This window comes from Mesoplodon bidens, assembly GCF_964165515.1.
Source record: "Mesoplodon bidens genome assembly, chromosome: 18".
Taxonomy (NCBI): domain Eukaryota; kingdom Metazoa; phylum Chordata; class Mammalia; order Artiodactyla; family Ziphiidae; genus Mesoplodon; species Mesoplodon bidens.
Genome location: NC_138175.1, coordinates 7,220,655 through 7,236,386, shown reverse-complemented (window position 1 = coordinate 7,236,386; position 15,732 = coordinate 7,220,655). Strand labels below are relative to the sequence as shown.

The 15,732-nt window shown below is 43.6% G+C and overlaps 1 protein-coding gene across 1 annotated transcript in view; it reads left to right on the top strand.

The window, feature by feature from the left end:
• Positions 1–395: 395 nt before the first annotated feature.
• Positions 396–15,732, top strand: part of HSD17B2 (hydroxysteroid 17-beta dehydrogenase 2) — a gene marked incomplete at both ends in the record, with an annotated part of 71,847 nt that continues 56,510 nt past the window's right edge. Inside the window, one exon of the mRNA XM_081215452.1 lies at positions 396–663. Coding sequence (XP_081071578.1) covers positions 396–663 — 268 coding nt within the window. The remainder of the gene's footprint in view (positions 664–15,732) is intronic.

Sequence of the window (15,732 nt, the reverse complement as noted above, 5' to 3'; positions counted from 1 at the left end):
CGAGCTAGAGGTTTTGTTATTCACTGTTCAGACAGATTGAATTCCGTCAATTATTACCCAACTAGTTATCTCTCCAGAGGTCATTAAAAAAAATGCGTGTGTTTGTTGTGGGTGAGTATGCATCTGTGTTGTGTGTGAAGTGGGCGTGCGGGGAGCGGTCAAATAGGAAGTGCTCTAGTATTTATATTCAACTGCAGACTGGTTTAAATTACCCACCAGGAAATATGCGGCTGTATGAGTATGCTTAACTCATGCTCATTCAAGGTGTTCCGGCGCTGTTTTCTCCCCCTCCCTTCTTGCCTCTCCGTTCAAATAACCCAGGCTGCCTGCAGCCTGTCTTTGCCCATTTGACTCAACTGGCCCTGAGCACGGAAAGGAGAGGAGAGTCTCTGAGAATGGGCACTTTCTTCTCTGAGCCAGGATGGCTTTGCCTGACTGTCACCGCAGTGCTGGGAGGAACAATTTTTTGCAAACTCAAGAAGAGCCAAGGGCAGGTGGGGAGGAAGGTGGTCTGCCTGGCGGGCCTCTGGGGAGGGGCTTGCCTGCTCAGCCTGTCCCTCTTCTGGGGCTTGATCCTCTTCTCCCTGTCATGTTTCCTCGTATATACTTACTTTTCTGGCCAAGAGTTGTTACCTGCGGATCAAAAGGCGGTGCTGATCACAGGTAAGCGGGCGGCACTGCGATTCTCCCTCAGGGCGGGAACTGACACTTGCTTTGCCTTAGGGGGACTCTTTCAGATTAGTTTTAAAAAGATAATACTTGGCATGGAGTAAATGAAAGCACATCCCCAGTGTCTTTCACTACACTGTTTTGGTTTGCTTTCTTTAGGAGGTGCACTTGAGGGGCTGATGGTGAGAGAGACTGGGAAAGGGACGTGCATCTAAGCCACGAGTTTGTTAATTTCCCAGCATATGTAAGAGTAAGCAAACGCGGTTTGTTTGTTTCATTGTAGCCAGGATTGTCGCCTCGGTTTTTTAAAGCTTAAACCAAATTTCGTTCTGAGATTAATGTTCAGCTGCGTTCTAGACTTGGCCTCTTATTCCCTAGGTGCGCAAAAAAGCTGTCAAATTTAGGTTATCCTTGTACTTTGCTTCATTTTTTAAAGATCGAAGAGACTTACCTGGGCTGGAAATTTTGCGGCTTTCACCGACTGCTGTCAAGAACCTTGTGTCTCATCTGAGCCTTTGTCTTCAGATCTGTCATTGGACCACTAATATTTACTAATTGGATCAAACTGGCAGTGTGTCCAGAAGGCGGCTGCTTGTTGGCTGAGCTGCCAGCTTTTTCCTTCTTTTGTGTTTCTTTTTCCACTGCAAGTGTGAGGCCAGATTAAATTCCTGGGTGTTGTAAAACTGGTTTGTTTGGTTGTGAAGTTTGATTTTGGATAGGGCTTTAATTAGGATCACCACAGTGTTATCCTAACCTTCTAGAAAGCTCAGCCAAGGTGAGGATACCGGTTGCAGAATCATTTCCCGGGAGGTCATCACCCCACCCCCTGCCCCCACCCCCAGGCTGTGACCTGCGGGAGTGAAGGCAAACGGAGTGTGAACAGAAGCAAATCAGGCGGTTTCCCAGTTCAATGAGAAATGGACTAGAAAGTGACTTGTCTATCTTGCCTTTGACTTAAACTCAGTAGTGAAATTCTCTCTTAAAATGAGACACAAGTTGGCCCTTGCTGGACTTTTGAAGTGCTGCAGAAATAAAGCTTCTGCAATGAAAAAAAAAATAACCAAAACATTTCAAAGGTAGAAAATTCAGCTGATCCGTGGGATGCTTATCTCTGTGAATGTCTGGTATCACCTGGAATCATGCATCCAGAAGACTGGCTGTGTTTTCCACTATTCCACTTGAATTCTCTGGGGCTGGCTGGGTGAAAAGCTATAACAGCAGTATAAATTTTTCTGTTCTGTGTGTAGTAGCAAGTACCTGTGGTCTCCAGAGTAATTCTAGGTCAAATTTAGTTTCTGTACTTTTCCACTTGCACGAAAGAAGACAGAACAATTAAACATGTTAAAAAAAATAATAGCGATGCTGTGGTTGACACTAATGGAACATGATCTCCTGGAGGTCCAAATATTCCTGGGAAATCAATTTCAGGGAGCAGCACTTCTAAGGCTCATAGATAAGAATACTAAAGCTTAGGATAAACAGAGGCAAACTTCAAGGTAACCGAGAAAATAGGAGTTATCTCTTGCTTGTTTGTCTTGTCAATGTTCTTTATCCTCTGCTTTTGAAGATGTAGGCATGCAGAAACACAACAAATGCACACTCAATTCAGTTAGTTCACATCAGCCATTGAAATGTCCTGACTTGGGTTCAGTGTCATGGAAAATGACTGATTCAATTAGGCAACTTGAGCCCAATGACTAATCCCTCAATGAAATGCTTAGCAATTAGAAAGCTTAGAATTAAGAAAGGAATGACATACATTAAGGTTAACTGGAATGTGCCTTTCAGGCTCTTTGTCATTTTCATGAGGAATGCCATAGATTCCACATAATTCTAGAGATGCTTTCAAGACCTTTGTACTAAATAGGGAAATTTTAAATGACTTCAGTTAGTTAGACCAAAACTCATTAAAAAATAAGTCATCGTGACTTGGAATAACCTTTGTTTCAGGTTGGCTTATGTTATAAATTGGTACACATTTTAGTGTCGGGGAATACAGAGAGAAATGTCTCAGTATACATCAAAACCATAAATAATATTCCTTTATCTGATAATTCAAGATTTGGACATTTCTCTTAAAGAAATAATCTGAAATGTAAAAAAAAGGGTAGATGCAAACCAAAATGGCACATTCACAAAGTTGTTCAACACAACCTTATTTAAAATTGTGAAATATCAAAAGCAATCTAAATGACAACATTGTAAAATTAGAAAGAAAACAATAAATGTCATTAAAAATGAAAAAAAAAACCACCCCGAAATGGTGACAAATTACGGTATATGCTCTGGATGTAACAATAGGCAACAAATAAAAATGACAACCACAGGACTGCGTTATAACATGGAAACTGAACTAAGAGAAAACACTCCGGGGATCTAGGTGTTTGGATAAGACTGCCTCTATATATACACTACCAAATGTAAAATAGATAGCTAGTGGGAAGCAGCCACATAGCACAGGGAGATCAGCTCAGTGCTTTGTGACCACCTAGAGGGGTGGGATAGGGAGGGTGGGAGGGAGACGCAAGAAGGACGGGATATGGGGATATATGTATACATACAGCTGATTCACTTTGTTATACAGCAGAAACTAACACACAATTGTAAAGCAATTATACTCCAATAAAGATGTAAAAAAAAAAAGACTGCCTCTATGTCACATGAAGAGGAAAAGCACTGGAAGGAAACAGTCTGTGAATGGTTGGATCAGAGAACTTGGATGTATTTTTCCCTTAGAATTACTCTAATATAGTTATATTACTTACATAACAAAAATATTTAACAAAGAGATTATGTTAGGAGGATAAAGTCCATCTTAGTGCCTAGTTAATTATGGACCCAGGTGTAGGACAATGACAAGAACAAGTTCAAAAAAACTTTTTCTTTGAGTCCCCTACTTCACTTTGCTAAGATAAAGGTCTTTTGTCTCTAAGACATATACTTATAGCAAGAAGAAGAAATAAGCAAGCACAGGGTATTTGAATACACATTTGTCCTCAAGGCCCCTGAAGCCACAGCAGCCATTCAATTTTTAAAATAACTATAAGATTAGTGAAGAGAAGGTCCACAAGTTTGCAATAGCGTCTCAAGCACAATACAGTGAAAAGAATGTTGAAGTCTGACAGGCTTGGCTTTGAATCTTGCATTTACTTTGCCTTAGGGTAGGTTCTCCAGGGGCAGGGCTTAAGATGAAGATTTGTGTGAAAGGGATTTATTAGGAAGTTCTCCAAGGAACAGAAGTCCCAGAGTGAGGAAGATGGACAGGGAAGGGGAGGAGGCCAAGCCCGGGCTCAGCATCAAGAGAAGCCTGCTGAGGGTCCCATGTTGGCTTAATCGCTTGGGGCAGATCTGGAGGCACTGGTGGGTCACAGGTGACAGCCATGCCCATTGTGGGCCAGGGAGCTGTACTCCTTATACCCTCACACCTATCAATCATTAGTTAAGGGCTGTCACCCCCATCCTCTTTGGTGGTAGGAGGGGAGGCTTAAACTCCAGGCACTTCTGGCTCTCCATGGTCACTGGCAAAAAGGACCCCAGCATCCTGGGCAGCCCTTGGACAAAGTTGCAGGTGGCTGGGAGTGAAGGTGGTATGGATTAGAGTACCAAACAATGGTCAAGGGATCTGGGGCAGCATGACATCTGCTACATACCTCTTACTAGAAGTGTGATCCCTGAAAGTACCCAGTTTTAGGCTTTTGAACTTCTGTTTTCTCCTCTGTAAACTGGAAATGATACACACACACACACTGTCTCATAGATGGAGTTAGTAGATGAGAGAGGGAGAGGAAGGGAGGAAGATAGGAGATTCTGTGTGTTGACAAGGTGGGGTTGGGGTTAGGGAGAATAAGAAGAGAACAAAATGAAAAAAGAACAGCTGACAAAGAAATGGAAAGAAGAAACATCCATTTACTCATTCTATTCATTCAACTATTGATTGAGTCCTTGGTATGTGCCATGTATTGTCCAGAAGCAGTGGGGGAAGAAAGCTAAAGACCATGCAGTTGTTAGGTTGGTAGGTGATGGGATCTGAGTTCCCAGTTTTCCTTAACCTTGGACCCACGTCCCCTGGGGGTTCCTTCCTCTTCTTCCTAGGTTGTGCATTGTCATTCTCAGCCTACCCTTTGAATTTGGTAGAAGATACACAAGTAACTTTGATTTTTCACCCTCAGGGCTTTCATCCTGGTCCCTCCAGTGTTTCTTGCCCATCTCGAAAGTTAACTATTGATATGTCATATGCTGTGTGCAAGGCAGACACCTGGAGGCTTTCTTAGTCCACTGGGACAGATACGGCCACAGCTCACTATAGCCATGAGGTGGGGTACAGAGGGTGCCTTCAGGAGGGTTCCCAGAGTGCCATGGGTCCCAGGGTTGGATGCAGGAGGGGCCTCATTAGGAACTGAAAAGTAGCTTTCTACAGAGAAAATGAGGTCTTCCAGGCTAACTGGTTAATCAGGTATGACACACATCTAGCCCTCATTAAAATTTGTTGAGTTGGATAATTTTAATTGGAATTTTTGAAATTGGGTACAATGGAAGAGAGATCAGGGAGGGGAAGAAAGATATGTTTGATGTGGAAGTCTTTATCTTATACTGTAAACAAAGTGTCTAGGTCGATGGTGACCCCCTTCTAGGACTTATTAGGTAGTCTAATTAAGGTTCTAAAATGGAATACTGTTGGCATCAGCTTGGGATTTGGGCTCCTTTGACTTTAATGGTAGACTACTGTAATGGATAAACATTGACACTGGACTAGGGACTAAAGCAAATAACATCTCTGCACTCAGAGCTTTACATACCTTTTATATTTGATTCCCATAACCCTAATAACTAACATGAATGAGGAACTGGTGTCCAAAGTCCCTGAACTACTAAGCAGCAGACATGGGACTAAACCCAGATCAGACCCATTTGCCATCCAAAGCCTTTTTCTTAACCACTGTTATTATCAGTGTTATAGCTACAGTTACTAGTAGCCTATAAAGGTTTCCAGGATATAAAATGTGTCCATTCATCGGCAAGTGAGTGTTGAACATCTCTTATGTGCACAAGACTCTGCTTGATACAGAACTTGGCAATTGATTGGATGCAAGATATGCCCATGAGAGAAGATAAAATGAAGGCACCATGGATGGGGATACCTTTGAAAAGGGTGATAACTGAGAGATGACATATGGTGAATTTGACTTCGGGTTTAAGTTTGAGGGCAGTGAGGGGGCAGTGCAGGTGAAAGGTCACTGGCAGTTGGAAATACAGACCTAGACCTTGATTAGGTTTGGAGGAGGAGGATGGAGAAACACAAGCAATATAGTGATGGTTAATATTACAAGGGAAGAGGTCATTGGTATATATTGTATGAATCAATACTGTCCTCAGCGAGTCTATAATTCAGTCTGTCTGTCAGATTTTTTTTTTATGAGCATATATCCTCTTTTATCATTCAGTTTGAACTTAACCTTAGCCCTCTACAGAGAGGCATAAAAAAGGTATTGCTAACTTGGGTAATTTCGTAAAGGTTTGAACGGTGACTTTATTAGGCCTTCTAGATGGCGTGTTTAGGTTGGTGGATACTCTCATGGAATGAAGTCCCCCAAATGTATCATAAGCTGTTTGATGGCAGGGACCAGATCTTTTTTTATAACCAAGTCCCTCCTCAGTCTCTGAGCATGTTAGATGCAATACAATGTTAATGAGTGAGTGAGCCCTGAGTGAACGAACCAAGCTGGTGCAATGTCCTCCCCTTTTCGTGGTCATTGGTTAGACACAATGGGTTTGTGCCAATCTGCCCACTTGCTTAGGTACTTATCTCTGCCAGTTCTTTTTGCTGGGGTCACCTGTGTAGAAAGGGCAGAGTGACATGGCCGAGCTCTGAAGGCCCCATTGTTCTACAGTGACTTCATTGTTGGCTTGCTCTGGACAGGGCTTTGTGATGACTTGGTTCTAAGCATACTCCTGCTCACCCAGGATGTGGCACGAACAGACTATCCTCTGGTCACACCCCCAACCCCTCCCACCAGGCTGCTGAAGCTGCTCTCCCAAGGGTCACTCGTGCCTTCCTAGTCCCCAGAGCTTGGTTTCTACCCCAGCACTGCTGACCATATTTTCCTTCTTGACACGGCCTCCTTTGCCTTCTGGGATACTACATTTCCATGCTTCTCCCCCACTTCTCCATCCTTTGACCCCGCCGGGTCCTTCTTCCTACCCCTCCCACTAGGTGGCCTCTACGGCTCTGTCCTTAGCCCTCTTCAGAAGGGTTCATGGTACAAACAAGTTCTTATCTCTGAAAGTGATCAAAGATTATCCTTGCATACCCCCTCATGGCCAAAGCTGCCTTGTCTATTTGTTTATGTCAGTCTGTGAACCTTGATTACCCCACAGATTTTGGCATCCCCTATTTATGCTCCTAAAGATGAACCCTTCCCAGATGCTTTTCCTTTGCCTTATCCCCTACCTTCCAGCAATGGGGTTCAATGCTGAGCCTCAGAGTTGGGGATTACACTAGATCATAGGGTGTCAAAATGTATTTTCTAGGACATGGTGTGGGCAAATGTTCTGAAGCAAGACTGGAGATATCAGGTTAATGGGTAGATGGTTCAGATAGTTACATTTTGCTGAAACAAATGGAGATAAACAGACACCTGGGGATGACACAAGTCAGTAAATCCAGGGGCCAAAGAGGACAAGATGGGGGCAAGGTAAGCAGGGAGCATGAGGAAGTCTTGGGCAGAGACAGAGTGGAATGGAGAAACATGTCTATCTTGGATAATACAGGGACCCCTGGGTCTGTCCCATTCACCACTGTCACAAAGTGGCATCTCCTCTTTAACATGGAATTCACTACATGCAGCACCCTGGTGTTCCCTGAACCCCACCCCCTTGCCCACTAGTCTGCATCATGAGATCCTTCCTCTGTGCTCAGAATTGCCATCTCCCATGGATTTCATGCCATAAACAGGACACTGAAAAGATACATATACTGCTCGTCAGGCAGGGTCTGGTCACATGCAAGGGGTCTCCCTTGGCCTGACTCATTTGTAACAAGCCCGTTGTGATACTGGGTGGAAAAAATAATGAGGAGGAAATAACATCTCATCTGCTACTTTGGCATTTACACAAGCTACGGATAAACTTCATTTCCACCATGAAAAGGTACTGAAAAACAATTCTAAAATTCACAAACAGAAGCCATTAGGAACCTTGAATGCCCTTTGTGTGCAGAGGACTGAAGGTCCAGGAACTGGGCCAGATGAGTTTTAATTTGAAACAGTCAGTGGCCAGCATGGTCTTAGGTTGAATAGAACCCAAATTCCACTTTTATGGATCAAAGGCTTTGATAGGGCAGTTGAAACACTGGAAAGGGATCTGGATTTCATTGAATTCTATTTTCTAAAGACTCACATCTACCAAGGTCCTGTAGCCTATAGAGTCAAACCAAACCTGGACATCATTAAGGAGAGGAATAGAAACAAAACCAAAACTATGTTCCTCTCTTGAAACAACACATGTGCATCTAAGTGCAGGTCTGGTCACTGTCATTCAGGGTGGGCAGTAGGTTGCAGTGGTTAACACCATACACTTAGGACAATGACTGATATGGCTACCAGCTCCTGCCTTGCTACTTACTAGCTTTCTGACCTAGGGCAAATTAATGAACCTGTCTGAACCTCAGTTTCCTTATCTGTAAAATGGAGATAATCATAGTAGTGATCTCACTGGGATTGTTGCCAGGATGGAAAGAAATAACACCCATAAAGGGCTATCTGTAGATGGTAACCCTCATTCTTAGCCAAACAGGGCAGCATGAGGGTGGTGACCACATAGTCAAAGGATGAGGTTGCTGAAAGAGTCCTCCAACTCTGGAAAGAGAAGAATGAGAATAAGCATGATTGCAATAGGCTCTGGAATATGAGATGGAGGGAATCATTTTCTTAGGATCCTCCCACCCAATACCAACACCTTTTTCCCACTTAAAGTTTGAGAGAAGCTTCTAGAAGCCCCAGAAAGTGGGTGTTCACATACAGATAGTAAACCGATAAGTCATCCTAGGGAAATATCATTGTAGGGACAATGGTGTAGGGGCTGGGGTTCCACTGCATCCTGTTCCCCAGGCAGGGTCTGGTCACATGCAAGGGGCCCCTGGCCTGACTCATTTGTATCAAGCCCATTGTGATACTGGGTGGAAAAAATCATGAGGAGGAAAGAACATCTCATTCTGCCACTTTGGCATTTACACAAGCTATGGATAAATTTTATTTCCACCAGCCATCTCCCAATGCCTGAATGACCTTTTCAGGATCATCCATTTAATCCAGTGGGGTCACGCCTGTAGTGGAAAACTCATTAGCTTCTCAGGGAAATCATTTCACTTTTATCCAATGCTAATCTTTGTAAATATTTTCTTTATAATGAGCCAAAATATGCCTCCCTGAAATATCCAACAGTGCACTCAGTTCTGCCCTTGGAAGTCACATAATCTAATTAAACCACTCTTTTGCACGGTAGCCCTTGAAAAATGCGAAGACTGCATCATATCATAGCCAAATCTGCTTTGAACTAAATCTTCTCATTCATTTTATCATTCCTCCCATGACCTGGTTTCCAGAACTTTCACCATTCTACTAAGTCTCCTCTGGACCATTTCCAATATCTTGACATTCATTTGAGATGTCAACTCTTTTTTTTTTTTTTTTTTTTTTGCGGTACACGGGCCTCTCACTGTTGTGGCCTCTCCCGTTGCGGAGCACAGGCTCCGGACGCGCAGGCTCAGCGGCCATGGCTCGTGGGCCCAGCCGCTCCGCGGCATGTGGGATCTTCCCGGACCGGGGCATGAACCCGTGTCCCCTGCATCGGCAGGCGGACTCTCAACCACTGTGCCACCAGGGAAGCCCCATCAACTCATTTTTAACATCAGGTGCCATCTCGGTATGAGCAATACACACCAGACTGGAACTAATGCGGTGAAATTAAATCAGTATACATGCAAGGTTCTTCTTGGACGTGGTTGCTTTGTTTGGTGGGGTCAATCCACAACTCCCTTTTTAATATCCCCAGCTGAGTTCTGAACTAATAGACATAGGCAAGTGGAAATCAAGATGTCAGCTTTACTCCCCATAGAAGCCTTGGAGAAGGTGTCTTAGATGTGTAGTACTAATGGTGCACCCAGTCAAGGCAGGGTTGAAAAGACTCAAGCCTTGTCCACAAGGTAGGGCTTGGGTTGGACAGCTAGGCTATCACAGCCTAATTGCACAGGCATTTTGCAGGCTGGGCGATGCCGAGGAGGAGAGGAGAGCTTCCATGTGACACTGTGCCCTCTTGAGTTTTCTCCTCTATTTTTCAGTCCTGATCATTTGCTCTGAACTGTCCTTTTGGTTCTTCTGTTAGAGAGAGAAAAGACCTTTGCATCCAGTGAAACGGTCTTGTACAGTTCTTTCTGTCAAAATCACCAATCAAATGCTTTGTTCCGCCTCCCGAGGGGGAGGGAGGAGTGAGAGACAGAGAAGGTCCAGTGTCACACTGATAGATATACCTCTATACTGAAGGAAGCATAGGCAGTGATGAAGAAGTGTTCGCCCTAATATTAGGCTCAGAAAGCTGGCTCTCTGGATGGAGGATGCTGTATCTAAACTGTGGCTTATGTGATAGAGGTCCAGGGAGGTTTGACTACAAACTTAAATGGGGTCAATAGTGGGCAGTTTGCCCACAACCTACCCACCACACCCATCCCAACACACACACACATACACACACAATATCTAAAAGAAGGTATTAGACCACTGACTAGCTCTGGGCCCTTGAACAAGTTGCTTCACCTCTCTGAGGTTAGTTTTCCTCCTGTGGAAAAAGGGAATCATGATGGATACCTCTTCTCAGGATTAAATAAGATTACAAATATACATGTATGCTACATGGCACATAGTAGATGCTTCCTGAAATATAAGAACCTTTACCCTTCCCCATCTTGTCTGGTTTAGTAATCCCTTTGGCAAAGGAGATAAAAGCGAAATAGGAGTTTGGTAATTCTGCCTTCTGTACCATTCATGAATACTACCTCATTGGCCTCCATTTTGCCTGCTCCTTTGTTCTTTTGCATTATGACCATCACTTGAAAGACAAGCCTTCTTTCTGTGGTTAACTCATTTCTGCAGGCCTCAGACTCATCTAGGTTTTCACTTACAGATGCTTTTCTTACATGGGTAGGGCTTTTCCCATGTCAGGACCCTTAGTTCTGTGCTGTACCTACCTTTGGTTCTTGCCCTTTTAAGCCCTGGCCTCATCTGAGAGCTCCCTATGTGGTCACTCTGGCCTCTTGAGTTTTCTCCCATGATTCTTCTCAGTCTTAATCCTTTTCTCTGCATTGTCTTTTTGCTTCTTCTCTTAGAGAGGGAGTCTTTGGAGGGCATTGGATCAGGAGCCCTTGCTCTGGGTATAGTGCTCAGCTGCTGTCTCTCCTCCTGAGTCTCCACCTCTATATGAGAATCCTAGGCTGGGTGTGAGGGGTGCCGAGAGTAATGAGGATGTGTGATTGACTTGAGCTGTGATGGGAAACACAACTGGTTATTGTCTTCATGTTTCCAATCGCCACTTGTCAACTGCCCCCTGAGCACACTTGACATACAATGGGGAGCAAAGACAGACAAGGTCTCTGCCCTCATGAAGCTTAATTCCAGTGGAGAAAAACATAATACAAACCAACCAATAAATAGATAAACTAATCCCAGCATGGCAAGACTTTGATGGCATGGATAGTGACTTCACTGTACTGCTGAGAACCACCTTGTATTGGAGGCTTCCTATGTGTCAGAAACTGCGTCAGGCACTGTGATTAGCATTTTCCATGCCTAATTTCAGTCAGTTTTCACAATACCTCATAAGGTAATTTTTTAATATATGCAAAGCTTTAAATATATGAAAGTAGGGTAAATATTCACAACATGCCCAATACCCATATTCTAAAATCATGATGGAGAGATCGATGAGATAATATCTATCATTAATTCCATTCAAAAATGAAGAAATTGAGGCTTTCAAGGGATTATACAATTTAGGTCATATAACATAAAATAAGTAAGTGACAGTGCTAGAATTTAATGCAAGTATTCTATCCTTCTTTTAGTTCAAGCAGATGATAGAGTAGTGCAGACAGGGGAATGGCAGGTGTGCCTCTTCTGGGGGAAAGGGACAAGGATGGCCAAATGTTTCAGACCTGCTAAACTGTTTCAAGCATCTCTAGCTTCCACATTCAGGCCTAGGGTGTGAAGGTAAGGCAGACTCTCAGCAATGAAAGGAGAGCTCTATCACCCAGCAAGGCTCACCTTGGCAGCTCCAGAAAACCTTGAGGACTGAACAAGCAGGGACGTCCCTGGGGTTTCTCTCCAACAGTAGGGTTGTTATGTTTCCCATGAGAAGCCATTAGTGCCCCGTGCAAGGTGACTTCTCATAGGGAGTCAGTTTGTATTTTCCAAATATTCCCAGCTGTGCCCTGGGGCTGTCACTTGGCTACCTCTAGGTTATTACTTCAAACCTACCTTGTGTACTGTTGAGTTTTGTGAAGTTTTCGGTAGTGTGCAAAGGGGATTAGAATCTATTCATTCATTATTTCACCAATAATTATTGAGCACTCTGTGCTGGATACTGGGAATACAGGGACAAATAGCATGCATTCATTACACTGAATAAACTTACAGTGTAGTTGGGGGGATAGATAAGAAACAGGACATTACAAGGCAATGCAACATGTGAGTGTTCAGAGAAGGGAGAAGAAGTAAGAGGAGATAAGACACCCTAGGAGTCTGGGGCAGAGGCCAGGAGTTTGGAGAGCAGCAGCTGATTGGAGGGACCTTATGATGGGAGAATCAGAGGACTTGCTAGCTCATTGGGTCTAGGTAGAGAAGAGGAGAGAGCCACTGCACATTAGGCTTTCCCTACTATAACCCTCAGCAAAGCTCTTTGTGATTTCTTTTGACAGTCTATCTTGCTAGATGGATGGTGAGCTCCACGAGGGCAGGCAATATGTAAAGCATGGTGGCCACAACAAGCTCAAGGAATGAATTCATGAACAAATGAATGTAGACAATGATTCTGAGGCACTGAGAATGATTCTTCCTACTAAGAGAAACAATAGATTTTGATAGGCTGAGGGGGAAGAACTGACTTTGAAGAAAAGATAAAGCCTTTTGTTTAAGACACTTCAAATCTGAGGTGCCAAGGTTGTATCCAGGTGGAGTGTCCAGATGACTTGGAAAAGTGAGGCTAAAATCCAGAAGGAGCCCAGGACTGGAGATACAATTAGGTTAGTCTTCCACATAGGTAGGATAAATAAAGCTCTGAAAGCTAAAACAATGCCTAAGAGTGTAGATAGAGATTAGGGCAGGGAACCAGGCAGTGAAGGCTACCCAAATCTATAGAAGAGGAGGTAGAAGGTAGATCTGAATGGTGTAGGGTTCCAAGGGAGAGGAGAGTTCCAACGAGGAAAGTTAGAAACAACTTCCAATATGGAGGACAGATTGAGTGGGATGACAAGATATCTCTGGATTCAGTTCTCTGGGGAAACTGAATAGAGGGATTTCAGGAAAGGGTATAAGAAGGAGCCCCAATGCAAGGACAGGGAGGGGATGGTGTTGGTGAGCAACTCTGAAGTTTTGAGAACACTGGTGGAAAAAGGAAGGCGCAAGATGGGAGATTAGCTCTAGGGAATAGTAAGATCAAAAGAACTTTTGGGGAGGGAGAAATTTGGGGGAGTGGTTTTGGAGCCCCAAAGGGAAGGACTCAATGAAGAAGATATTGAAAGTGCAACAAAGATTGTAGTAATTGATGAAGTGGGAGGCGCTTGCTCAGGGGATGAAGAAGAAGTACAAGCAGTCACTGTCTCAGCTTTCCTTCAATTTACTTCATTTCAATTCACTTATGTAGTGAATTGTCAATGGTTTGTAGTGCCAGTTATGGTTATAGGGTAGTTACGAGAATAAAATGATATAAGGCATGCCAGATGCTTAGTACTGGGCCTGGCTGCATAGTATAAAATCAGTGAATGCTATGGCAGGAAACTAGAGAAGATAAAAGACAATAAAGTAATCAGAGAAAGCCTCATGTTGGAAGTAATACCAGCTATTTTTCTGGGCTGGAACAGGTAGGCTCCATGTTGGACTCTTATCTCTCTGTTCCTGCCAAGTTAAACAGAATGTCTCCTGTCATCACATTTGCCAACCTTTATGAGTATTTGTTTGATGTCTTCTTCCTTCTAGAGCAATAGCTCTTGACTGGAGCAATTTTGCTTCCCAGAGGACATTTTAGCAATGTCTGAAGATATTTTTGGTTGTCACAACTTGGGGGCATGGGAACAATCCATTGGCGTCTAATGGGTAGAAGTCAGGGATGCTGCTAAACATTGTACAATGCACAGGATGGTCCCCATAACAAAGAATTACTTGATGTCAGATGTCAACAGTGCTGAGGCTGAGATACCCTATCCTAAGGTGTGAGCTCCTTAGATCAGGGGCCATATCACTTTTATTGATCACGGTATCCCCAAGTGCCAGGTACAGAGCAAGTCACACGATGGGTACCCAATAATAATAAAAGAAAATGAAAGGAAATGGATAAAGAAGATGTGAGATACACACACACACACACACACACACACACAAAGGAATATTACTCAGCCATAAAGAAAGAATAAAATATTACCATTTGTGATATGATGGATGGACCTAGAGGGTAGTAGGCTAAGTGAAATAAGTCAGACAGAGAAAGACAAATACTGTATGATTTCACTTAGATGTGGAATCTAAAAACCAAAACAAATAAACAAACATGATAAAACAGAAGCAGAGTTATAGATACAGAGAACATTTAAATAGAGGGGGACAGCTGATGAGAGAAATAGGTGAGGGAGATTAAAAGGTACAAACTTCCACTTGCAAAATAAATGCATCACGGATATGAAATGTACAGTGTGGGGAATGTAACTATGTAATATCTTTCTATGGTGACATATTATAACTAGACTTGTAGTGATCATTTTGAAATGTATAGAAAGACCAAATCACTATGTTGTGTAACAGGAACTAATATAGTCTTGTAGATCAATTATAGTTCAAAAAACAAACAAACAAACAAATTCATAGAGAAAGAGATCAGATTTGCCGTTACCAGAGGCGAGGAAGGGGGAATTGGATAAAGGCAGTCAAAAGGAAGGAAAAAAAAGGGAAATTGGGGATTGAACTGGAGCTTGAAGAATAGGCCAGGTCTGAATGTATTTTTCTCTGCTTTGAGTACACAGTGGCAGAGGGTGCTGGGAGTTGTTTGGAAAAAAAGTTCACAAAGGAGACTGTAAATATTCTATCCCCAATGGAATGGATGAGATGAAGCAGCCCTGGGGCTTCACCAGGAGACTGACACTGCTATAAACAAGAGAGTCTCAGAACAAAAGGTTTGGAACTGAAGGTAACACAAGAACATCCCAGACTATGAGCACTTCATTGTTTTGAGAGAGAGAATTCAGCCAGCCTCAGAAGCAGCAGAGATAGAATTTTAAATAGACACAAAACAGAGGGTTCTTTTGATAATGCACAAAGGTGAGGCTTCTCAGCCTACTGTGGGCTGCCCTGCACACAGAGAAGGTCTCCACCTTGGGGCAGGTCTACGAGTCTGTGGGATGTCAACCATCACTGTGCACTAGAATCATCTGTGGGGCTTTTAGAGCATAACTGATGCTTGGGCGCCCACTCCCAGAGCTCAGGTTTACTTGATCTAAGGTGTGTGACCTGGGCATTGGTATTTCTTACAGCGCCCCATCCCAGGTGACGCTACATCGAGAATGGAGCACAGCTCAAAGCCTCCTATAAGCAATTCCTCTCTCTAACACCTTATGTACCCAAGTCCACTGGGTGTCTCGGACTTGCCATGTCTGAAAGTGAGCTCTTGATTTGGGACCCCACCTACCTGGCCCTGGCTCAGTCTTCCCCGCCTTGGAGATCCACACTACCCAGCACCCTGTGGAGACCAGAATCCCTGCTTCTCTTCCTTCTCCCCCCAGATCCAATTCACTGCCAGAGCTGTAGCTGCTAC